The sequence below is a fragment of the Saccopteryx bilineata genome, chromosome 4, assembly GCF_036850765.1.
Source record: "Saccopteryx bilineata isolate mSacBil1 chromosome 4, mSacBil1_pri_phased_curated, whole genome shotgun sequence".
NCBI lineage: Eukaryota > Metazoa > Chordata > Mammalia > Chiroptera > Emballonuridae > Saccopteryx > Saccopteryx bilineata.
Genome location: NC_089493.1, coordinates 278,406,202 through 278,432,598, shown reverse-complemented (window position 1 = coordinate 278,432,598; position 26,397 = coordinate 278,406,202). Strand labels below are relative to the sequence as shown.

Below are 26,397 nucleotides of genomic sequence, written 5' to 3'. Positions count from 1 at the left end.
ACCCAGCTGGCGTCCTTCATGGGCAGTCAGTGACGAGTGACGGAATTGAGCAAGGGAGGTGAACATGACTCGATGGGGGAAACTACAGGCTAGCACAGCTAGAGACCTGGGGGGTAAATGGTAGCCACTTACCATTGGAGAGTTTACCCTCTGGGCTGTCCTTCATTCCTCTAATTTCTATAAATGAATTTGTAACATCTTCCCACGTGGCACTGCTGCCGCTTTTGGCCCACAGACCACACCCTTGAGTAAGAAGTGACCCTGGACCTTTCTGAACATGTTTCAGGTCTTCTTTTAGCAGGCGGCCACCAAACCTAAGTTGGTCTAGTTGATTTAGGATAGAGCACGACTTTCAACTCCTTTATTCCAGAACCTCCTGTTTCCCCACTGATGCGGCCTGAAGATTGCACGGGCTTCTCTGATGGCTCTCCCACATTACTCACTTCGCTCAAACTTACTAAGACCTTGACGTCTGTGTCCCACAGGCGGCTGCTGGGCCGTGGCTGCCCATCTATACATGGTGTTCTTTGGATTTTATGGCAGGTCCTGACATTGAACTTTTGAATTTCATCACGTTGGACTAGATTCATCCCTCAGGCCAGCTGAGGTCACTTGATTTGTCATCCAGTCTATTTACTGTCTCTCTTAGCTTGGAGGCATCTAATAAACTCGATAGGCCTCTTTCTCCATCTAATTCCACAGGAAACTTCTAATCATTCGTTGTAGTTCTTCGGGTTCAGTCCTCCTTTCTCTGCCTTGTTCAAATATTGTGAGAGACCCTGATGGTCACCTAATCGAAGTTCAAATACATGCTGTCCGCATCAGGGGTGTTGGATGGATTTCATGTAGAAGCAGAATTTATCATCACATTGAGATGCTTATTTTTATGGTTAAATAGGTTTTAAGATATGTATTGACATTTACTAATTGCAGTTTACACTAGCCATTCATCATCGGGACTGTATTCTCTGGTCTGTCCTTTACTCGTATAGTTTTAAAAATGCATGGATCTCTCTCCCACGTCTCCGCCCTCCCTTGCAGTGTAGCTGCTATGTGTCCCTGGAAGGTGCTAGGCCTGTAAAATGCTGATGGAACAGCCCCCACACTTTGTACCCTCACACTGTGCTCTTGGGAGTTACAACTTGATTAAAAGATGGTTTATGTATGTCCCAGTTGTGCTTATCCCATCTGGGCAGGCCCGTCCGCCCAGTTGGGCTGGTCTCTCGTCCCTCCCACCTTCCCCAGATTGAGTTCCCTGCCTCCATATGGTGGTCTGCGTGGTGCCAGCAGCTGCATTGCTCCTGTGCCCGAATGCTGTCCATGCCGCCCTGGGAGGAGATGCTGGTCGTCAGCTTTGTTGTATAGGTGGGGAAACACGCGGCCTGAGAGGAGAAATGGACTCTCACCAGCAACCGGTCACTGCTGCAGAACGCATGTGACAAAGACATGAACGGTGCTCCGCTGAGATGAACTGGGGAAAGATGTGCGGTGTGACGTTCCTGTAACAGGCCCGGTGCCTCTTTCATACCCGTTCGCTCGCTCAGCATTACCGAGCGCCTCCTCTGCGCCGGGCACGGGCCTCCAGTGGCACCGGAGGCGGATGTGGCCTCCGCCCTCAAGGAACTGGTTGTCACAAGGGGAGCCCTTCGTCATGAAGTTTAAAGAGAAGTTCCCATTTTCATTCTCTTTCCTTGTCTCGACAGGTCTACATCCGGATAAAAGATGACGAGTGGAACGTGTACCGGCGGTACACTGAGTTCAGGACTTTGCACCACAAGTTACAGAACAAGTACCCTCAAGTGAGGGCCTACAACTTCCCTCCCAAGAAGGCCATTGGGAACAAGGTAGCGTCCCCGTGGGGGGCAGGCGGCCAGCACCACTGCCTGCCCTGGGGAGACTGTTTCTTCACGTTCCCCGGGTACAGTTTGAACAGACGTGCGATGCAGGCGTCCTGGGGGTCTGGGGACCTGAAGGTGCGCAGCCCACTGTGGGCTCTTGGCTTCGCGCAGCAAGCACTCAAATGGCTGGCAGCAGAGTGTGAGGGGAAGGAGCGTTCATCAGCGAAGCCGTGAGGCAGAGAGCGGGCTGCTCCCCAGGCACAGCAGCTCCCCAGCGGGAGTCCTGCCTCTCCGGAGGCCCCCCTAACCGGGGCCAGGGCACTCAGCCAGGGCAGGCATATTCAGGCTTTGTCTGGAAAGGCCATTTTGTGTCCTCGTATGGGCTTTTCCATGTCCAATTGTGGCCCTCCAGGTGTGCTGTTCAGTGTGCTAATGTATCGCAATGTGCATATAATGAGGCTGGGGTCACCATAGGTGCGATTGATTGGTCTCCGTGTTGGATCCAGCTGGTTGTAAGCTATAAGTACATCGGGGTTGGTCTTGCTGTCTCCTTGCAAGTCCCTGTAGCCCTTAGAGGTTACAGCCACATCTCGCATCTCACATGCTCCTCTAAACATATAACTCAAAAACTGGCTGATACAAGAAAAAAAAAAGTAGTCACCCATAATTCCACCACCTAAAGAAAATCACATCATGTTTTGTTTGTATAGATCCACTTATATCTCTAGGGAAGGGGTTGGTAAACTTGTTCTTTAAAGGGCCAGAGAGTAAATGTTCCTGGCTGTGTGAACCATATTATTTCAGCTGGAAATACTCAGCTCTGCCCTTGTGCTGTGAAAGCAGCAACAGACACCGTGGGCACAAATAGGCGTAGCTGTGTGCCAACAAAACCTTATTTGTGAGACGAGATGGCAGCTGGGTTTGGCTGCGGGTCATAGTTTGCCGACCTCTATTTTCGACCATAAATATGTTTCCTAGTTCTCAGCCACAGTTGTTATGATATGTGTTTGGACTTGTGATGTGGAGTTATTTCCCAAGCAGAGCTTTCTCAAAAGAGCTTCTTTTGTTATAGGGCTCCTGAGGCTTAATAATTTATAATGACATAATTTGTTTCCGTGGAGAAGGGAGACGCTAGTCCTCCGCAGGTTTACTGGTTGGTTGGTTTTCATTCATTCGGCAGGTGCTTCCTGAGCACCCATTGTGCATCCCGGTGCAGGCGGCAGGAGCCCAGCACCTAGAAGGCAGCCTGGGCTCAGCACAGGGCCCTGCTGAAGGCTGCTTCAGCCTGTGGGCATCCTGTTGCCATCCCTCGTGTTTGCTAGAGCCGCAGCTCTCCATCTTGGCTGTACTTGGATCATTTGGAGAGTTTTAAAAGCTACTGAGACTTGCTCACCCCCAGCCCCATTCTGATTTAGTTTGTCTGGAGGGGAGGCCTGGGTCCCTAGGTTTGAAAGCTCTCTCGGTAACTCCAGTATGCAGCTGAACTGGTGATCCCCTCTGCGTTGGAGTCAAGGAGGCAGTGGAGACACTCCTGCGATTGCAGTGTGTTAACCAGCCTGGTAGGGACAGCTCAGTCAGATGAGCTCAGGCCGTGCGCCTTCTCAGGACCTGTGAGAAACTGGGCCTGGGTGAGAGCGACCCCTTTACTACCTTGGTTCTCAGAGTGTGGCCCCTGGGGGCTTGATAGGAAACCAGATGACCAGGCCCCACCCCAAGCCTGCCAGAATACAGGCTCCGAGGCTGGGACCCGGAAGTTTGGGGTGAACAAGCCCCCGGGTGGTGCTGATGCACGAGGCTGTGAAGAACCACAGTGCCATTTTGTATTGACCAAGCCCCGGGGCAGATTCCATGTGTGACGCACTTCCCAGTTTCTCTCCTGAAGAGGTGGCATGCCAGGATTCCCTTCCATCTTTTTTTTTTTTTGTATTATATTACTTTTAAGTGTACAGCAAAATGGTTAGATATTTCACTTATAGCTTATGAAGCAATCACCCTGATAAGTCAAGTCTGGTACCGGTCTGACACTGGAAGTAGTTATTACAGTATTATTGACTGTACTTCCCACGCTGTGCTTTGCATCCCTGTGACTGTTTTGTAACTGGCAATTTACACTCCTTAATCTCTTCACCTTTTTTATCCAGCCCCCCAACCCCTTCTCATGGCAGCCATCAGTCTGTTCTCTGTGTCTATGAGTTTGTTTCTGTTTTGTGTGTTTACTTTTTATTTATTTTTTTTAGATTTCACATATAAATGAAAGCACATGGCATTTGTCTTGGTCTGGCTTATTTCACTTAGCATAATACCCTGTAGGCCCATTTATCTTGTTGCAAATGGCAAGATTTCATTCTTTTTTCTGAGTAATATTTCATTGTATATACGTACCACATTTTTTTATCCATTCATTTATCAGTGGACAATTAGATTGCTTCCACAACTTAGTTATTGTAAATAATGCCACAGTGAACATTGTGGTGCATATGTCTTTTCGAATTAGTGTTTTAGATGTCTTCAGATAAATACCCAGAAGTAGAATCTCTGAGTCATAAGTCAGTGCCATTTTTAATTTTTTAAGTAACCTCCATACTGTTTTCTGTAGTGACTGCTCCAATCTGCATTCCCATCAACAGTGCAGGAGGCTTCCCTTTCCCCAAATCCTTGCCAATACTTGTTCATTGAGTTATTGCTGATAGCCATTCTGACAGGTGTGAAGTGGTATCTCATTGTGATTTTAATTTGCATTTCTCTGAATTTCCTTCCATCGTTATCTTAGAAAACCAGAGCAAGAGTTTCCAATAACCCACTTTGAACATTTGTAAGTCCCATAGGGAAAACTGTTACTGACTGTAATGTTTACATATTCATAGATATCAGTGTTTAAACCAGATTAGAAATCTGATCACATCACGGCTTGTTAAATCTTAATTTAAACAGTTACAAAGCAGTTTATCTCAGGCCCAGAATTAATCTGTCATTCCATTTCTTCTGTTGAAGAAAATTGGAGCTAAGCCTATAAAAATGGAAGACTTAGAAATTCTACGGTTGTTCATAGCAAGGGGTGCAATAGAAAACGAGGGTGAAATCATATACTGATTTAATCTAATGACTCGTAGGCTTGTACACATTTTGGGACCCATCCAGAATGTCTTAAAATATCATAAAGCAGAATTCTGCCTAACCATCCTATTATCGGTATAAGGTATTCTCACTTGCAGAAAGCATTACGCTGAAGCCGCCCTTTCAAGACACCTTCTCCTTCAGGGAACTCGGCCTGTCTGTATCTTGCTGAGGAAAATTTGTGTAAGGCTGAACTGGGTCATCCACATGACGATATGCCCAGTGTTATGTGTTCACTTCCTGTGGCCCCTGTAACCCATCACCGCACGTTGAGTGGTCCAAGCAGCACACATTGATCATCTTACAGCTCTGGGGGTCATAAGTCCAAAACTGGTCTCCTGTGCTGACATCAAGGTGTTGGCAGGGCTGTACCGTAGTCCAGCCGGAGGCTCCAGGGGAGGAGCTGTTCTTGGCCCTTTCCGCTTCTAGAAGACACCACGTTCCTAGCCGTGGCCCTCCTGTGTCTTCAGCACTGCAGTCACATGGCTCTGACCTCTGCTTTTTTGAGCACCGCCACACCTCCTTCCTTGACTCTGGCCATGTTGCTCTTGTAAGGACCGTTGTGATCACAGTGGGCCACCCAGATAACCCTTGTAAACTTCTGCCTCAAGAGCCTTCACTTAATCCCACCTGCAAAGTCCCCGTTGTTGTGCAAGTTAAAATACAGGCTCTGGGGTTGGTAGAATGACATCTTTGGGGGCATACATTGCTGAATGCTTTCTCTGTGGTCTGAGTAAGCCCCTCCCTAGCTTGCACCTCCTCAAGCTTAAGGTTAGCAAAACTGAAGACACCACCAGTCCTAAGAACCCTGGGGGCAAGGCTTGGGGGTAGGGAGCTGAAGCTCGGGCCTGAGGAGTCGAGGGTCTGTCTGGAACTGGGTAATTGAGAACCAGCCTGAAGCAGAGCCAGGGCCAGGGCCTGCCAGGACTTGCCCCCCGAGGAGGGTCATCCTCAGCCCTGCTTCTGATTCGCATGAACATTGTCAATTTTGAGAATGACTTTGAGCAGCTATGGGTTTCTTCCTGTGAAATCTGTGCCAGTGGGGCAGCGCTTCCCCCACCGTCCTTTTCCATCAGTGCAACTCCGTTTGCAAATAAATGAGCTTGGGAATGCAGGGCACCATCTTGGCGGGCCTGGCCCAGTGCTGACTGACTCATCCAAATGCTCCAGCTGGTTCTTAACTAGATCTTTGGTCTGGCTCCCTGAGGTCCGGGCTGGATCTGACAGTGTTCTCTGCTGCACAGGAATCCGACAGCTCGTGAGCGGTCACGGGCCTCTGCCTCTTGTAGCAGCCTATGCAACCCTTAGCCTTTAATTGGCTGGTCATGCCATGATGGTACTTTGATTCTCTCCCCAGCATTTGGCTCAGGCATACCCGCTTCCCTTAAGTACACTTTAGCTGCTACCCAGCACAGAGCTGAGGGCCCATCTGATTTTCAAGTGTAGATGGAGTCAGAATGCAGGTCCATCTGATTTTCAAGTGCAGACTGAGTCAGAATGCTTAGGAGAACTGCCAATGAGCTCTGCTAAGCGACCAAGCATGTGCTGACCCCGTTGGCCTAATAGCACAGGATACCTGCTTTGATCCTCTGAGGGCAAATTTTTTAGAGAGGTTTGAATCTAAATTGGACCAGAAAAATCTTCCAGGTCAGAATCTTTCCTTCAAGAATGATGCTCTTGGCACTTGGACCATTAAGACATGCAGATACACTATCTTTAGGAATACTAAGTTATATATACTTTGCTACGCTAGGCTTTTCATTAAATAAATCACTCCAGAATCCACAGGCCTGGACAGTACTCAAGGGCATACTAAACATAGGTTAACCAGCCCTGGCTGGTGGCTCAATGGATAGAGCATTGGCCTGGCATATGGACATCCCAGGTTTGAGTCCCAGTGAAGGCACACAGGAGAAGCAACCATCTGCTTCTCCCCCCTACCCTCTCTCCATTCTCTCCCTCCCCCCTTCTCTCCCTCCCCCCTCTCTCCCTCCTCTCCTTCTCTCTCTCCCCTCCTTCTCTCCCTCCCCTCCTTCTTTCTTTCCCCTCTTTCTCTATCTCCCCTCCTTCTCTCCCTCTTTCCCTCCTTAGCCAGTGGCTCAATTGGTTTGACCATGGCCCCATGCCCTGAGGATAGTGTTGTTGGAGTGCATCAGCCTCAGGCACTAAAAATAGCTCAGTACTCAAGCATTGGTCCTAGATGGGGTTTCCAGGTGGATCCCGGTTGGGGTGCATGTGGGAATCTGCCTCACTATCTCCCCTCTTATCACCTAAAAACAAAACAAAAAACATAGGTTAGTCTTTTTAATTCATCTGTTGAGTATCTTTCTAGCCTGAATTTCTAGCTGTTTCCCCAATGATGCCAATTACAGAAGTAAAATATAATTTTAACCCCAATTTGAACTTTTTTAATTGATAAAATTAACACATTGTGTAGTTTGTGGATACAGGATTTGTTTTTACCAAAGTATTTTGTTTGCCTTGATAGACCAGACCTGTGCTTACTTGTAAATGCACTGATGCCCAGAGTACCCACTAGAAATAGCCATGCCTTCACATCAAGCCCACATCTTGTTAAAATAGTTACTGAATATCAGTCCACCTCTTGATAAAGTTTATACCTTTGTAGCTGAGTTGTATACATAATAGTTGTGTATTAAAGTTACTCATTAATGTTTAAATATCACAGACACAGGGCTGATATCAGTCAGGATAGGCTTGGTTAGGCCGAGTAAACAAACAACTCCATGATCTTGGCAGACCAGACCAAGCAAGGCGTGTTTTTGGCTCACATGTCGTATCCACCGTGGGTTGGCTGGCTGGGAGCTCCGCTCATCGCAGGGTCAGGGCCAGGCTGCTGGAGGCTCTGTCTGCGCATGGAGCCAGCAGGAGCCAGGGACAGAGGCAGGGGAGACACTGGTCCTTCAGTCTTCTGTCTGGAAGTAAATCATGTCAATTTCACTCACATTTTATTGGCCAGAGCAAGTTACAGGGCCATGCCCAGTGCCGGGGAGGAGGGGGGATGGGGGGCAGGTGCGGGGTGGGGGAGTCCACTGCTACCATGTGTGGAGGAGAACCGGCTCCCGGGACCACCGTGGGGTGGCACTTCTCTCGAGCTGCATTATCAAGCAGCATTGAGGCAATACAAGAGCAGAACTCCACTAACCGGGTCCTGTGGTCTCTACTTCTAAGTGGCCCCAGCTAGCTGCTTCCCTCCTTCCTTGCCTGGACGATCCCAACCCAGCCACTGTCGCCTCTGCCACGAGCAGCTCCAGTGGCTGCCCTTTCCTTCTCCTGCCTAACAGTCCGTTTCCCACACGGCAGCCGCAGGGAGGTCTGTGTACGGAAATCAGACGGTGTCGCTGTGATGAACATCCCCCAGGGCACCCATGGTGGTTAAATTCAGGACTGTTTACTGCGACGTGCGAGGGGGCCCTGATCGTGCCCATACCCTCCCCTGCCTGCCTTACCTCGTGCCCCTCTCCTTTCCCTCCACACCCAGCCACGCTGACCGCTGACACTTCCACGCTGTTCTCGCATCATGCCTCTTCCACCGCTGCCCCTCGGCCAGGAGTGGCCCTTCCCCAGCCTCTCAGGGACAGCTCCCCAGCACTTCGGGTCTCTCAGCTCAAATCCCACCTGCTCAGGAAGGGGCCTTCCTGGCCACCCCTGCCAGCACCACCCCTCTGGTCACTCTAGCCCACTGCACTGTTTTCACTCTCGAGCACGCACCATGAATGGAAGTGATTATCTGTGTACTTGAGTACCATCTGTCTCTCCACGCTGGGATGGCAGTGCACGGACAGGGCCCGGGTCTGTCTCCGCCCTCTGCTGTCTCCCCCGCGCCTAGAAGAGTACCTGAGATACTTACGGATAGCCTGAATTAATGAATAAACAAACCGACAGAAGTTTCCCTTTTATTCCTTTCTTCCCTTCCCTGGGTTCTTGGCACAAATTCAAAACAAATCTAAATTCCAGAAGTGAGCAGAGTAACTTTCAGGTGATCTGGGTGGTTGTTCTCACCCCGCTTGTGAGTGGATGTGTTCTGCAGAATGGGCAGGCAGCCACCGGCCTTTGGGGACAGGAGCAATGGCTTTCGAACGACCAGAGGGAGTTGCTTGGCCAGATCCCTGTGCAAATGGACTTTGCCAGCTTGGAGGCTTAGGTAAAAAACTCACTTTTGATGATGCTACTAAAAGTCCACATTATTGCTCAGGGAGCAAATGAGGGTTGTGGGGCTGTCATTCCTTCTTAGGATAATAGCATTGGTCTCCGAAAGTTCATTTGGCATTAGGCAAGGCAATCACTTTCCCCTGGAGCCGCAGATAATTTAACTTGTTGGAGAAATTGTGCATTAAAATCCTCATTAAAAACACATACACCAGTGTATGGCGAGGAACCGACTGGCGCTCACTGAGCCGTGCAGGGCGCCTTTGCAGCTCCCTGGGAATGCCAGATTTACACACAGCCCCGGGGATGGCAGCACCCAGCAGTGGAGGGAGGTAGTAGCAGGCAGGGGTGGGCGTCAGAGAGAATGCTCAAGCTGGTTAATTCTCCATTTGGAAAACACATCCAGAGTGCAGGGTGTCCTGCTGGGTGTAGAGGTTACAGAGATCACTTAAAGTGCAGTCTCTGCCTTCACGAAGCTCATGATCGTGTCGGGAGGAAGACAAGGAACTCGGTTCTCCTGGAAGAGTCCTCAGAGCTGGAGGAGGGGCCCAGTGTGCTCTGGAGAAGAGGGAGGAGGGGAAGCAGGGGTGCTTTCTGCAGGAGCTGAAATGCGTAGAGGGCCAGCAGGAGCCTGAATTAATCTTACAAGTGAGGAAGCACGGTCCGTTCAGGGGACAGCCTTTCCTTCTGTGCACCCTGTTTCCTCATGCTTCTTGTATTGGTGTCCTATTGCTGCATAACAAATTTCCACAAACCTAGGAGCCTAAAACAACACGTATTTACCACCTGATAGTTCAGTAGGTCAGAAGTCTACCATGGGTCTCACGGGGCTAGAGTCAAGGTGCCAGTAGGGCTTGTTCCTCTTGGAGGCTCTGGGAGAGAGTCTGCTTCCTTGTGCCTTCCAGCTTTGAAGGCTGCCCACACTCCTTGGCTTGTGGCCCCTCCCCCTGTCTTCAACATTGCATCTCTCCATCCATTATTCTGTAGTCATAGTTTTCTCTGACCACAGAGGGAGAGGTCCTCTACTTTTAAGGAGAATGATTAGATTGGGCCTACCATGCTAACTCAGGATAGGCTCCCAATCTCAAGGTCCTTAACTTAATCGCCTCTGCATCACCCCCTTGCCATATAAGATAATATGCACAGGTCCTGGAGAGCAGGGTGTGAACATCTTTTGGGGAGAAATTCTGCCAGCCTCATACCTCTCTTTCCTTGCCTGAGGCACGGAACTGTTACTATCATCTCACTTAAAAATGGGCAAACAGAGGCACGAGTTGGTAAAGTGATGCCGTCTCACTGGGCAGAGTCACGCTGACATGCAGGCCTAGGCAGATGGTCTGCAGAGCACCAGCCCCCACCCGCTCACAGAGACCTGCACAGAGCACCCCGGAGAAGGGACAAACAAAGGTTCTGTAGCCAGTGCCCGGCTGGTGGCCATTTCCATTGCCTCCGTCATCAGTTCTGCAACCTCAGTGGTGTAGAAGTCGGGGAGCAGGCGAAGCTGAGACCTCCGAGTGCCTCTCCTTACTGCTGAACCATCTGCCCCTCACCCACCACCCACTCTCAGGGAGCCATGTTTAGAGCTCGGAGCTGCTGCCCTCCTTGTCAGTCTGCAAGCTGATAAACTTTCCTGGTAAACCTAAGCGTTAAGTCATTTACTCATCCATTTATGCATTTATTCATTAGCAGGGCTTTGCCAACTGAGCGTAAAAAATGAAAAACAGAAAACAAAAGAAAGGAAGGTTTCTACTACTTTACTGTCTGTGTTGGGCAAGTTATTTGACCTCTCTGTGTCTCTGTTTCCCCTCCTGTATACCAGGGGTGGGCTGGCAGGGAGAGGCAGCGTGTCCTCACCACGAGGGGAGCTGGGATTCGGAGCCCGTGCAGTGGACGGCCTGCAGGGGTCCATCCCGAGCCCTTACACCCTGGTTTCCATGTGCAGTCAGACCAACCAGCAAGTACCAGTGGACGGCCTGCAGGGGTCCATCCCGAGCCCTTACACCCTGGTTTCCATGTACAGTCGGACCAGCCAGCAAGTACCAGTGGACGGCCTGACTTAGGGGGTCCATCCCGAGCCCTTACACCCTGGTTTCCATGTGCAGTCAGACCAGCCAGCAAGTACCAGTGGACGACCTGCAGGGGTCCATCCCGAGCCCTTACACCCTGGTTTCCATGTGCAGTCGGACCAGCCAGCAAGTACCAGGCTCGTCACACACTCCAGAGGCTCTAGACTCACTTTCTCAGCATGCAGTTCTTGTCAATCTCCATAGGAAATGTCTTAATGATGAGGAAACCAGGCTTGGAGGCTGTAAGCAGCCCGCCCAAGGTCCCGTAGCTTGTATCAGGAATTGAGTCAGGCAGGTGCTAATGCCAACAATGCCGTCGGCCCCTTGGTTGAGAAGCCCGCAGCTCCACGCCCAAACCTGGGAGCTGATGATGCAGCAAGGCACACATGCCCACAGGTTTCCATGTGGAGATGCAGCGAAGTGGGGGACTTGGCCAGAACCACCCTCATAGGGAAAGGGACCCAGAAGTCAGTGCTAATACCCCCACCTGCTTGGAACGGAGACATGAGAAGCTGAGGCGCCCTCCCCCGAAAGGGAAGGTTTTCCAGCGAGAAGAGAGGCTCCAGCTGAATGAGGCCAGAAACTCAGGCTTGCTTCTCATTTGACACTCTGCCAACGTTGTGTAAATAGTCGTGGTACTTAATGTATTAAACAAGAAGAAGAGAGAAATTGGGCTCATTATACATCACACATTTGTGTTTCTCTTTAATATGGTAAAAGCCTCTTAAGATATTTTCCAGAAGAGCAGTTGCTAAAGTCATCTTGCCAGAAAAATCATCTCAGGAGAAAGACAGCGATGCGCCTCAGGCTTGGAACGTGTGCGCTGTGTCCGTATGTATGTGGATTGACTATGTGGGGCTTCCTGGGAGGGCTTGCCTATGATATCAAGTTAGTATTCAATAAAAAAAAAAGGTCATTTTATAGACAAATAACCCGGGGCCAGCAACTGGAAGTGTCTCTGCTGCTGTGTTCCCATCCTATGTGTCCCTGCGTGGAGCACAGGGAGTCATTGCAGTGATCTTGGGTCACAGACCTTGTGGTTCCCACCTCCTCCAGGAAGTCTTCCTTCAATCAGAGTGTTACCTCCTCAGGTTCCTTTCTCATACTCTCTTGGCTGCTTGATACACAGTTCTCTTTCCCCCGTTTCCCTATCAGAGAGCAAAACCAGACTTGTCACAAGTGTGTGTGTTTTCAGTATCTCACACAGTGCCTGGCATATAGTAGGTGCTTAGCAAAACATGTTTGATGAACAAATGGACTCAAGCCATATAGAAATTGGTGTGTGACACTGGTGTAGTACCATTACCAATTCCCTCTCTCCCCAGTTCCCTTCACTACTGTAACTTGCAGGTCTTCAATAATTGTTCATAGAAAGATGCTCGGGCCTTACCTGCCCAGTGGATACTGACACAGCACTGAATATTTGCAGGAGGTTCTACAAAGACTTTGCACTAGCCATGCCTGGTAACAAAGACAAGTCATTTGACCCATCTGAGATCAGGCCATTCCAAATCATCCACCAGAGTTGGCCAGCTCCCCTTGTTTCACTCACCTCAGGCTGAGCAGGGGTATCTGATGAAATCACGCTCAACCCATTGGTTTGGAAATTGACATGAACCGTAAGACATTTGGCTGTCTGCTGGGCATTGTGCTGTCCAGAATATTTCTGAGGCTATTATATTGTTTGCGTGTCATTATTCAATCTCTCCTTCTAGAAGGCTCTGAAGGCCTTCTAAATAGTACACTTAACCCACATTGCATCTGTTTTTCCCTCTAATTTTTGGACAGCTGATTAAAATCACAAACCAGAAGGGTCCTCCTCAGCTCTTACTCTCTTCTTGAGTAATTGAGAATAATTGCTACCTTCCCCTTTAGTACTCTCATTACTATTGAGATCTTGGTTTATCTAAGCAAGCTAGAAAAAAAATAAAAACCTTTTTATTTTCTCAGGTTGCCGCCATTTTAGTTATTTTCCTGTTCCCAGGCCTCTGGGGCTCAGATGCCCTCGTTCATGGAGGCAGTGGTCCCCTCCCCCTGACGTTCTCTGCAGCGTCGTGGCTCCTATGCATTTTTAGAAGCCATGCAGTTGGCTTCTGTGTTGTCAGAGGCCAAGAGCTTAAGAGTTTGGGCTGTGGCATCTCACTGACCTCAGTGCTGATCCTGTCTCTGGCAGCACTGTCTGTGTGACCTCCAACAGGTCACCAGCCTCTGTGATGCTCATTGTCTCAGCTGCTACACGGGTGAGGGTGCTTATCACAGGGCCTTGTGGCAGTCTGAGGAGATGCTATCAGTTAGCTGTTTAGCATGGCACCGGCATATCCGGAACCCTCAAATGCTAGCTTAAAATAATAGGTCCCTAGAGAAGCCTCCCTAATTTGGTTACATTGTTTTGTCATTTGTGATAACTTTGACATATGCAGGCTAGATTCTTTCTTCCCTTCATTTCTCTTGGGGGATGAGTTTTATCTCCTTCCCCCTTTTCTTGGTTATTTTTTTTAAATCAAGGTATGATGTATCTCCAGTCTTAAGAGTGCAACTTGATGGATTTTTACAAAATGAACACAGCAATGCAGACAGCATGGGGAACAAGAAATATACTATTAGCAGAACTCCAAGCCTCTTCTTGTCACTCTCTACCCACTAGGGTGTCCACTATTCTGATATCTAATCTATAGATTAGTTGTGCCTGTTTTAGGACCTACATAAATGGGAGCATATAGCATGTATTCCTTTGTGTCTGGGCTTTCTCTCACCGTCACATCTGTGAGATTCATCGATACTGTTGCAAGTAGCAATTGATTTTATTGCTGGGTAGTATTCCATTGTATGACTATACCACAGTTTATCTGTATTATTGATACTAATTTGGGTGGCTTCTGGTTTGGATCAATTACAGTAGTGCTGTGACTAACATTCTTTTTTAAAAAATTTTTTTGTATTCTTTTTGTATTTTTCTGAATACAAAGGAATAGAGAAGCCTCCAGAAGCAGGGAGACAGTCAGACAGACTCCTGTGTGCACCTAACCAGGATCCACCTGGCATGCCCACCAGGGGGATGCTTGGTGCCCGTCTGGGGCGTTGTTCTGCTGCAGTTGGAGCCATAGAGCCACCCTCAGTGCCCGGGCCAACTTTTGCTTCAGTGGAACCTGGGCTGCAGGAGGGGAAGAGAGAGATAGAGAGGAAGGAGAGGGGGAAGAGTGGAGAAGCAGATGGGCGCTTCTCCTGTGTGCCTTGGCCTGGAATCGATCCTGGGACTTCCACATGCCAGGCCGATGTTCTACCTCTGAGCCAACCGGCCAGGGCCATGACTAACATTCTTGTCTGTCTTCTGGCAGCTGTAACGTTGACTAGTGTGGGTTTATACTTAGGAATGGTATTGCTGTGTCATATACTGTGTGTGTTCACTCTAGTAGATACTGCTGGAGTTTCTCAGGTGGCTATACAGTGAAGTGGGGCTTACAGTGATGCTTTCATAAATGAAGGGAAGATACAAAGAACGGGATAATAAGCATGCGTTCCAGTGCACTGCCTAGCATTAACAGCTCTTCACACTTTGTCATATTTGCTTCTGAGCTCTTTAAATTCTATTATAAGATGTTTCAAATGTGCCCCAGAATACACAGAAAAATATAACGAATACTCATGTATCATCATCCTGATTTGGTAAATGTTAGTGTTTGGAAATTAAACATTACAGATACAGCTGAACCCTCTTTGTACTTTTGCTCCCAGAGGGAGCCGTTTTGTGGATTGCTTGTGCGTCCTTCCTGTCTGTGGTTTTATACTTTTATCACATACGATTACAAGAAGGTTTTTTTCTTTTGTTTACTTAAATGATAATCAGTCTTCAGGTATTTTTTCACACCTATATTTTTCTTTTTTTCTTTTTATAATTTGAGAGAAGGGGAGGCAGAGGGACAGACTCCCATATGCACCCTGACTGGGGTCCACCTGGGAAACCCCCTACTGGGCCATACTGCCCATATGGGCAGTACTCCGTTGCTTGGCAACCAAGCCACTTTTAGCCCCTGAGGCAGAAGCTACTGGAGCCATCCTCAGTGCCTGGGGCCAGCTCATTTGAACCAATTGAGCTATGGCTGTGGCACAGGAAAGGGGGAGGGTAAGGGGGAGAAGCAGATGGTCACTTCTGTGTGCCCTGACCAGGAATCAAGCCGAGGACATCCACATGCCAGGCTGACACTCTACCCCTGAACCAACTGGCCAGGGCCCACACCTGTATTGCCTTTTTGATATTTGTACATTGGATTCATAGCATTCTAATTCATTAACTTTAACTGTTATACTTACTGATATTCAATTGTATGAATAGTCAATATTATATTATTTATTCTCCCTTTGAGGGGCAGTTAGGTTGTTTGCCATTTTCCCTATTCAAACAGTGTCGCAGCAAGCATCCTGTCCTGCACATGTGTTTGATACTCAGTTTCTCCAGCTTATGTCCTGATGAATGAGCTTGTGGCTGATGGGGCATGCTTGCCCCCCCAGCTTCCCCAGCTATTTCCAAATTGCTCTCCCAGGGGGTGGCACCAGTTGTTCACTCCCAGTCAGGTGGGTGAGAATCCCTGTGTTTCATGACCTCACTAACACTCGGCACCATTAGACTTAAAATTTAGTTACAGTTTGCTAACTCATCGTGGTTTTCGTTTCTGCTTGCCTGATACCTGACAAGGTTGAGGATCTGTTCAAGATATTTAGCCATTCAGATGTCCTCTTCCCTTTCTTGCCTGTTGGTGTCCTCGAGTCATTTTTCCACTGGGGAGTTCGTGTTTTTCTTCCTGATGTCTAGGATCTCTTTATGTTTCCTGGATTGCCAACGTTTGTGCCTACCTTTAAGAAGCTGTAACTCTTGCCTCCTCCACCAGGAAGACTCTCTTTCTTCCCTCATAGTAGAGCCCCCCACCCCTGCTGCCTCCCTGAGCTTCCTGCACGGCGGGCGCCCAGTTCCCTCCCAGCCGCCATCCTGGCCCCGTGCGTGCTCTGAGGGTCTGCTTTCCTTGCTGTGCTGTGTTCTCATCAGGCTGTGCTCCGAGCCCGCGCTCAAGCTGGCGACCTCGGGGTCTCGAACCTGGGTCCTCTGCATCCCAGTCCAAGGCTCTGTCCACTGCGCCACCACCTGGTCAGGCTTTACTCCTCTTTTTAAAATTCTTACAGGACTGCATCCACGAAAAGTTTCTCACTGACAAGGCGTCCTGTATCAGCAGAGGCTGGGTTCGTGGTTGTTTGTACCGAACACACTGGGCCCAGGTTGCATCCTCTGAGACGCACTCACAGCAAACGCTCTGCACAGCTGCTCTCTCCCGGAGGCCTGGAGGACAGGAGGGCCCCAGAAGGGCCGGGCACGGTCCCTCTGCCGCTTTGGGAGCCGTCTTCTCCACCAGCTCCCAGCGGCGTTAAGCTTAGCCGCCCTCTTGAAACTTTCTCATCATTAATGTCCCAGCTCTTCTGCCTTCTGAAGAAAAGCAAAGTTCTTTTTTATAATGAGTTTAGAAGCTTTATTGACTTAAGTGCCTGATCCTCATAAGCCCATGAAAATGGAACTGTTTTGTCTCGTGAAGGAGCCTTTGATACTGGTTTTTAGCCCCGCCCCCCCTGCCCGTCCTCATGACCTGGGCGGCCTACTCCAGCAGCAGGAAATCAACCAGTCTTTCTTCACATCAGCAGTGCCATCTTACTAAGGGGAGCAGCCATTCACTGAGCACTAACTACATACCAGGCACCACCCAGGGCTGTGCCTGCCCACCCTCATGTAACCCTCCCAGCAGCCTGGTGTCCGAGGAGTCATTGCCCACTTAAGGATCTTGACCCCTCAGGCTCTTTCTTGCTCGGGGCCTTTGCATGTACAGTTCCTTCTAGAACTCTTCATCCTCTAACCTTCCTGTGGCTGGATTTTTCTCATCTGTCAGTTCTCAGCTTAAATTCTTCCTCCTTAGAGAACCCTTTCCTATTCCCCAGAAGAAATTATTTTCCTCCATTAGGAGTTTTCTTGGCTGCTTGTTTTCTTTTCCTTTTCAGTATTATCACATTTTGCAACTATAGTTATTTATTTAAACCTGGTGTGTGTGTGTGTGTGTGTGTGTTTTGCCCGGAGGGTTGCAGGGTCCATCCTGCAGAGACGGAGTCTTACAGGAAAGACACACACACAGGTGGCTGTACTCCATGGGGTGATGTTCTGTAATCACGTCACAGCAGAGCCCTAGCCCAGAGGCTGTCAGCTGTGACTCACAGGCCACGTTCTATCTGAGACGTGGTTTGTGTTGATGGTGATAATGGTGGTAATGAGGTTCACACTGACAACAGTAATAATAAACCCATGTCTGCAGCTTGAAGTCCACAGACTCCTCAGCAAGGGGAGGTAGGTCTTCTTCCTCTTTATTTCAGATTTTCTTGTGACAACAGTTGGCAGAGCTGAATTGAAGCTGGTATGTGCCCCCCAGGTCACCTGCCTGCTCTGATTCTCTCACTTCCTGGTCCCTAGAGGCTTTCAGATTTGCCACCCCAGGAGTTCAGGACAGACTCCTTGGAGGGGATGATTTTTCCTCTGAGCTTTGAGGAATTGAGTAGAGAAGGAAGGGAAGGGTGTTCAGTCAGAGGGGAAGCATCAGCAGAGGAACAGAGCTTGGAGAAGTAGTGGGTTCAGCGGTGTGTTAGGCTCTTTAGTCCCAGTGCTCCCCGACCTGGGCAGTATAGGGGTCCAGCGATGGCTTTGGCCTTGCATGAAGTCCAGGTGAGCAAGAAGCACAGCAGCCGTAGGACCTGGGTCAGGTGCCTTCTCAAGACCTTGGACCTGCCCTTTCTGTTATTTCCAGGACCTCTGACTTTGAAGAACTGAAAAACGAGCATTCTGGAGCAGAGCAGACAAGATCCCGAGGAGTCTAAGAGTTCTTGTCAGAAAGGCCCTTGAATTAAAACAAAGCAAATGGAAAGTTTCAGTAATTTCCAGATAAACATTGCTTTATTTTTTTCACAAGTCTCAATTGGGTATCTATGGTACACCAGATCATGTGGCTACTGAGGCAGATGAGATGTGTTTCCTGCCCTCAGAGAGTTCACAGTCTAGTGAGGCACTCAGGAGCTCTCCCCACCATAGGGGTAATGGGGGAGGTTAAGTCAGGGTTCTGCAGGAGCACAGGAGACTGTATCATTTAGGATGCTTTCTACTGCAAGTGACAGAAACCAAAATCAAACTTTTTAATTTAAGAAAAGGATTTTTACTGGCTTATGTAACTGAGAAGTTTAGGTCTGATGTCAGCTTCAGGAATGGCTGGATCCAGGAGCTCAGTGACATCATCAGAAATCAGTATCTTACTTAGCCAGTCTCTGTCCTTTGCTCATTCATTCTTTTGTTGCTTGTCTTTCTGCCTGTTTCTCTTGCCACATGCTCTTTCCCCCTGTATTTGCTGCATTTTTAGGTAGGTTCCCTATCTTATGACAAAGATGGTCACACACCTCTGTTTTCAATTTTTTTTATTTTAATTTTTCCATTGATTTGAGAGAGAGAGGCAGGCATCAACTTGTTGTTTCACTTTGTTGTTCCACTTAGTTTTGTACTCATTGATTGCTTCTCATACATGCCCTGACTAGGGGTTGAACCAGCAACCTCTGGCATGACAGGTGAATGCTTTATTCACTGAGCCACCTGGCCAGGGCCCTCCTAGGCTTTTTTAATAGCACCTTAATACCTCAGGCAGAAAGAGCAAGTCTCTTTTCCAGGAGTTCTGGTCTCAGTGCAGACACTCATTGGCCCAGCTTGAGTCCTGTGATTGGCTGGGTCATGTGCGTGGATCGAGGGGTGGGATTGATCCTATCCAACCTCATGGCCTGAGAGTGGGTAGTGAGTAGGTGAAACAGCAAAGGGAACCCACCTGGGGGAAGGAGAGAAAGAAAGAGATCAGAGATGCTTCAAAAGAGAAGTGAGGCTGGCGTGGAGTCTTGAGGGATGAGGGGCCTAGCTGCTGAGTGAGAGGGAGGATTCCAGGCAAAGGAAGCAGCACTTCAGAAGGCAGAGTTCATGAGCAGCAGGACCCCCGTGGGCCCGTGATGCCTGCTGAGCATCTAACATGTACTGCACACCCTGAGCGCATGTGACAGGGTGCGTGGCATGTTAGGAGATGACTCGGGGGAGTCATGTAGGGACAGTTACCTTGCATACTTAGCTGGGGAGTATGAACTTTTATTCTGAAAGCTTAAAAATGGCATGGTTTTTAAAAATGGTTTTGAATTTTAAAGAAAAAAGTTCCCTCAGGAATTAGTGTGGAAGGTGAATGACAACAGGAGAGATTGACCCAGAGAAATGGCCAGAGAGCTACAAACGTATCAAGAGAAGCATCATTTACTCACACACTCAATAAGTCAGGGAATTTTTCTTGAGTACCTGCTGTGTGCCAACCATGACACTACAGCAGGGAGCTAAATGGAAGAGCCCTGTTCACATAGGGCTTACATTTGGGGAGGGCAGAGGGGCAGACGATGTATACTTAAACATACAGGTAATTTCTCATAATCTCTGAATAACAAATTAGGTAAAGGAGATATAGTTCTAGAACTGTCCTAGAAAGGTTATCCAGGTCATAGGAGGTGTTAAATTATGAATTGAATAGTATGGAATTTCTTTAGCCTACAAATTAAAAAAAAAATGTGTATGTGTGTATATATATATTTTTTGTTTGTTTGTTTTTGTTTTTCCTCCCACTGCTGCCAAACAAAGTAAAATTATTTATCTCCCTTTGAAAGACGAGAGTAAGAATAGAGAGGTGGTAGGTTTTCATCTAGCAATGAACTGTCATTTGCACTTGACCTGCTGCTGCTTGGCGTTCGAAGCACCTTATGCGCGGGGTAATAGATCTGTAGTTCAGTTTGGACAGGTGCGTACATCTTTTGGGGAAACTAGAAAAATGAGCCAGTCTGGCAGACCTGGCAATCTGGATTAAATGCTTAATCCTCATTTCTATCCACCTTTTGTCTTCTCCTCACACCCTCTGTTCAGTCTTCCCTTCTGCAGAGGGAAATTCCCACAGAAAACCCAAACTGGAGCTTCACATCGGCATTCTTCACACTAGAGCCATAAATAAGAAACTGTTTTTGCTAGCTGGGCCTTCTCATCAGTACCACCATTAGTGTTTAGGCAGGTCTGGGGAGCTGTAAATCGTGCCTCTCACCCTTGCTTTGGAGACAGTTGAAGATGTTTCAAATGCATTGATTTTGGAAATAATTGGACATAACTTTTCCCTTTCCAATGGGTTAGGCTTTTTAGCCATTGTACAGGTGATTGATAGGTTTGCCAATAATGCTGGTTCCCACGCTGGGCCAAAGATGGCTGTGCCTTTTCCAGAGTCTCAAAGTGGTCATTTACTGCCTCCCAGGCGTCTCCTCAATCTGTATTTAGGCCACTTCGCACAGCACTGGTCAGCACCACGGACAGTTCCACCTTCAATTCTGAATGCATATCTGATTCATTCTGTCTAAACATATTCAGCTGCTCAGACTACAGCCCAGACCTAATGAATTAGAATCTGTAGAGGTGAAAGCCCTAGAATCTACCTTTTTGAAACATTTTTGGGTAATGCTTATGCATTTGGTCTGCAGACCAGTGATTGGGAGCCACTGCCCAAGACCCAGGAGGAAATAACTTGCCTAAATTACATAGTGGAGTAAGCAGAGAGCCAGGACCAGAACTTCTCTTGTATGACCGCAGCGGGCTTTTCTTCTCACAACATTTTGCTGTTATGCAGAGGAGCAAAGAACAGAGGCAACTGTTTCCATGAGTTGGTACCAGGTTCCAGCCCAAATCTGATTGACATTAATGAGATCAAATAGGATCTCAAAGAATGGTTTTATTTTTTTAATTAAAAAAATGTTTACTGTATTGATTTTAGAGAGTGAGGGAGAGAAAAGGACAGGAACATTGATCTGCTCCTGTATGTGTCTTGACTAGGGATTGAACTGGCAACCTCTGCACTTCGGGGTAAAGTTCTAACCAACTGAGCTATCCAGACAGGGCTCAAAGAATGGTTTTAAACGTCTATTTCCTGTCTATCCTTTCTGAAGATCTTGCCACTTAAAGTGTGCTCTGTGGACTAGTGGCATCAGCCTTACCTAAGAGCTTGGTAGAAATGCTGAATCTCAGTCCCTGCTCTAGTCCTACTAAATCAGAATTTGCAGGTTTAACAGGTTTCCCAGGTGAGGTACATACATGTGGAAGTTTGAGAAGCATGTTCTGTGTTATTCTTATGTTGAAACAGGGCTCTTCCCCATCTCCTTGCTCACTCTGTTCCCCCCTAAGGAAGAATATGGCTGCTCAGGTTCTGAGCCATACCTGTCAGTGGGCGGAGCCGTGTGTGTTCAGTTGGTAAGTCAGGATGTGCCCGTGTTTGGTCTCCCCTGCCCAGCCTGGACCAGGCAGCTCCGCGGCAGCAGACTGGCTCAGTTCTGCTGCTTTCTCTTCCTCTGTGGTATTTATTTGTAGTCATTCAACACTTGTGTTTGAGGTGGTGCAGAAAGACAGCTGTGGTCCCTGCCCTTGTGGAACTTTCGGTTTAGCAGGGACAGACATTAAACAAACCCTTAAGCCCTGGCCGGTTGGGTCAGCGGTAGAGCATCGGCCTGGCGTGCAGGAGTCCTGGGTTCGATTTCCGGCCAGGGCACACAGGAGAAGCGCCCATCTGCTTCTCCACCCCTCCCCCTCTCCTTCCTCTCTGTCTCTCTCTTCCCCTCCCACAGCCAAGGCTCCATTGGAGCAAAGATCCCCCGGGCACTGAGGATGGCTCTGTGGTCTCTGGCTCAGGCGCTAGAATGGCTCTGATTATGGCAGAGTGACACCCCAGATGGGTAGAGCATCCACCGTGCCGGGTGGATCCCGGTCGGGCGCATGCGGGAGTCTGTCTGACTGTCTCTCCCCGTTTCCAGCTTCAGAAAAAAAAAAAAAGACCCTTAAATAAAGACATTTCCAAATGGTGCCTGGTTTTTATGTAGGAGTGGTGCAGGGAGCTGTCGTGGAGAGGACCTGATTTAAAGGGTCCAGGCAGGGACGTGTACACTGAAATATGGAGGCAGAGTGGTCGTTAGCTAGGAAACACCTCGGAAAGTATGTCCCTGGCGAGGAGAGACAGGCACGGGCCTGCGGAGTGCCCCACTGGGCATGGGCTCAGAGGTGCTCTCTACGCCCCCCTTCCTGGCTCGTAGCACTTTCTAACTGGCTGGTGGAAACACAGGGTCTGCTTTAGCTCCAGGCTTGGGACTGCCTGTGACCCAGGGAGAAGACACGTTTCATACAGACACACGAGGTGTGGAGCCAGGGCTGCCAGTTCAGAGCCAGTCTGACTCAGCTCTTCCTCACCTCCTCCGGGCATTCATCTCCCTTTGCACTCTGGGGGGGGGGGGTGGTGAGAGGAGGAGGGCGTTGGTGTTTCAGTCCTGACATGCTAGCATGTCACCTCTCTGTGGCGTGGTGTCTTCAACTGCAGAGATTCTAGCATCTCCCTCTTGAGCCACTGCCAGAATGAAATGAGGAAATGCAGTGACCAGGCTTAGAACACGGCCTGGCCCACAGTGAGCACTCAAGCTGCTTGTGGTGGCTACACCATCCCCTTCCCCTCCCACCCTCGTCCCCTTTCCTGGTGGGCAGGCACCATTGCCAGCTCCATTTTACGGGCAGGGAAGCTGGCTCAGAGTGCCCACTCCAGGGTTGGCCTGATCTGGCCCAGGAACTCTTATCCTAGCGTCTGAGGATAAAATCCAGGTGATCAAAATGAAAAGAATTATACTTGATTTCCACTAATATCTAGCTAAAACATGATTGTAGGCTGCACATTCTAACAGTAATCATGGTATCTGTGACTTCACCCCCAGTAGAAATCAACTGTTTGTATTTTCATTTCACATGTCAGTTGCTGCAGGTGACTCCAAATATCCTTAAAGCTCGTCACTACTTTTAAATGACACTAGATCTTGCTATTGAATCCCTTAGCCAAGGAACATTGGCGTTGCTTTATCACAGTTTTGATAACTGTGCTTAAATATAAATGCTTTTCTTCCTAATCCTATGTTTCATGAACTTACAAACACAGTTACGATAAGGGGGTGGATGGTAGGCTTCGCCGGGACGGGGCCACGGACAGCGCTGGACCAGGGACTCCTCATGCCCGCGGTTCCCTGCCCTGGCCGGCCGCTGCCCGGGGCCACGGAGAGCGCTGGACCAGGGACTCCCGCGTGTCCCGCGGCTCCCTGCCCTGGCCGGCCGCTGCCCGGGGCCACGGAGAGCGCTGGACCAGGGACCTCCCTCTTTCCCGCGGCTCCCTGCCCTGGCCAGCTGCTGCCCAGGACTACGGAGAGCGCTGGACCAGGGACCTCCCTCGTGCCCGCGGCTCCCTGCCCTGGCCGGCCGCTGCCCACCACCATGCTCTGCACCAGCCTTACTCTTTCCAGACTCTTCTCCCGAGCCCTTCCCTGCAGGGTTCCTTTTTGTGTGTGTGAAGCAGGTGGTAGATAAATAATGAATGGGGAAGTTTGTTGGAAATAATGCAGCTCCTGTTTATTTTTAAGCAGCTGAGTGATGAGCCCTGCTCCAGGTGCTCTCCAGGTGGGGGAAGGGTCCTTGGCTCAAAGGAGGCATGGTGAGGCCGATGGGGCTGCTCTCTTTGGATGAGCCCGTGCACAGGGAGAGTTGGGGCGTTGAGGGCGGAGGGGGGCTCCCGGGTGGGAAGCCCAGTGAGGGAAGGGTCTGTGACCTGCACAGTCACAGCGAATGGAGGATACCCAAGAAGAATCTAAATTTTAGTGAGGAGCGTGGGAAAAATCCCCCCCCCCCCATACTGACAAAGGCATGGAAGGAATTTTATTTGTGAGGTTGAAAAGAGCAGGGATGAATGCCGCTTCAGGCATAGCTGCCCCAGGGCTCAGAATTTGACCTCTTCTTCCCTCTGCTCTCCTGCCCTCTCTCCTTTGCATCCTCCTCTGTGCTGGCTTCATTCTCAGACTGGCTTTCTCCAAGACAGCGCCTCTGGCAGTTCCTCCTGAAAGCAACCGGAGAGAGAGAGCGCCTTTTCCCAGGGTTTGGTACCTGGGAGAAGATCTCATTGGTCTGCCTGGATTATGTGCCTATCGTCTGTTTTTGTTTGTTTGAACAGGTTTACTTTTTATATCCAGATTTGCCTATTATGGAAATTTCATATAAATGGGATCATATACTATGCAGTCTTTTGTGACTACACAAAATCAGAATGTTTTCATGCTATTTTGTAGCATATTTCAGCACTTCATTGTTTTATTGCCAAATACTATTCCATTGTATGGATAGCCACCCCCCACTCCCAATCCATTTTCTTTTCTTTCATTTAGCTCCCCGTAGGAGTGGAATTGCTGGGTCATGTGGTAGCTTTGACATTTTGAAGCACTGTTTTCCAAAGTAGCTGTTTTCCTGAGTTCTGTGAGCCATTCTAGCAAATTATTGAACCCAAAGAGGGGGTCATGGGAATCTCTGACTTATAGTCATTTGGTCAGAAGAAACAAGCTGGTGTCTGAAAGTTGCAGAATTGGTTGTTGTGGAAAGAAACCCACACATTTGTTGTCAAGTTCGCCTGTACATTCATTCCCATGGGCTCAAAGGTGGGGCTCCTGTCCTCTGCGTCTCCATTCCCTCGGCCCCCAGCATTACCAAGAGGCTCGTTAAGGTTTTTTTAATTGAGTGACATTTTTGTAAACTTCCCCTGTATACAGGACAATGTGGGATAACAGAGTAGCTGGGCCTGGAAGTTGGATGGACCTGAGTTCAACTTCTAGCTCTGACCATTCTAGTGTGACCATGGATGAGGTGACTCATCTCTCTGAGTCTCAGTGTCCTTATCTTTAACATGGACATAACAGCCCTTCCCTGGGAAGCATGTGTTTTGAAGGTTCAGGCACAGGTGGGTGTGCGGGGTGTGCTGTCTGTAACAGCACCTAGGGCAGCAGTCCAGGCAAATGGCACAGTGGTACCGCCCCAGCCCTGCTCTGGAGGACGAGCGGGCTGCACCCCTTCACAGCGTTCCTGGATTGTTTCTGTGGAAGGTGCCTGCCCTCAGAAGCACGGAACCGCCACACCCTCTCAGTAGCATGGCTTCATGGATGTAATGGGGAGGAGGAACCCATCCTGCAGAGATCGGTTTTGTGATGACCTCTCCATGTTTTCTGTTGCTTCCAGGTGCCCTGTAGATATATTTTCTTTGGTCTGCACCAGGATATTTAAGCATTTAAATTAGCTGCCAGCTGATTTGAGAGTTGAGAGATTTAACCTAACAGATTCTCAGGTTCCCTTAAAAGGTGGGAGGGGCTGTCACTGCTGGCCGGTTCTTGTGACTGTACATTAGGACTCCCTCACCCTGGCCCTGCTGTTGCCGGGCGGGAGGGGCTTTGCAGTGTGTGCCTCTGGCCACCGCCCCAGGGAGTGCTGCAAATGCCTCGCCACCTTCTCTTTATTAGCTTTGAAACCTGCTCATTCCTCCCACCCAAGTCCACCTGGACAGGGTCTCCCTGGGGCGTGCTGGCCTGGCAGAGGGGGAGGAAGGTGGGCTCCACTGTACAAGGAGGGGCAGAGCTTCCCCTGTGACCTGGTACTAGGGCTAGAATTAGTACCCGTAGTGCCTCCACTCCGTTCCTGGCATTCGGCACACGTTGGCTGGTGTTCACATGTTGACCCTGTTCTGCCTTCCTTTGCCTATCCAGCCATTTCAACCTGTGGCATCAGTAGTTCAGGAGTTATACTGACCACAGAGGCTACAATTAAGACAGAGATGGGCCACCTAATGCCACCACTGCCGTTAAAACCTTTGAGAATCTGTAAACCAGACCACATATGGCCGTCACGTTTCCAGTCCCTGTGAAATGATCAGGGCGTTGGGAGGGGACTTGCGGGTGGGCAGTGAGGGAATGGCCAGTGCGTGCCGTCTGTCAGCCCAGTGCTCACTGTGCTGGTCCAGGGGCAGCGCAGCCAAAACCACGGCGAAGGTGGGAGGAGGGGAGCAGAGTGGGGCCCACGGCGCCCCCGGGAAGACTGGCACCAAAACTGCAATGTCACGGCTCGCCTCAGTCCCTGGAGTCGGACTTGGAGCCCTTCCAGGGCAGCACGCGTCTGAACCCAGATCCCTCGTGGTCTTTGGGTCTGAGGGAGGGAGGTCGGGCAGTGCACAGGCACCGACAGGAAAGGAGCCCATCTCTCC

At 49.3% G+C, this 26,397-nt stretch overlaps 1 protein-coding gene across 1 annotated transcript in view; it reads left to right on the top strand.

Annotated features, from left to right (window-relative positions):
* The window catches only part of SNX29 (sorting nexin 29), a 568,687-nt gene that overhangs the window by 477,420 nt on the left and 64,870 nt on the right, over positions 1-26,397 (top strand). The window contains exon 19 of the mRNA XM_066274829.1: positions 1,704-1,844. Within this exon, the coding sequence (XP_066130926.1) occupies positions 1,704-1,844 (141 nt within the window). The remainder of the gene's footprint in view (positions 1-1,703; positions 1,845-26,397) is intronic.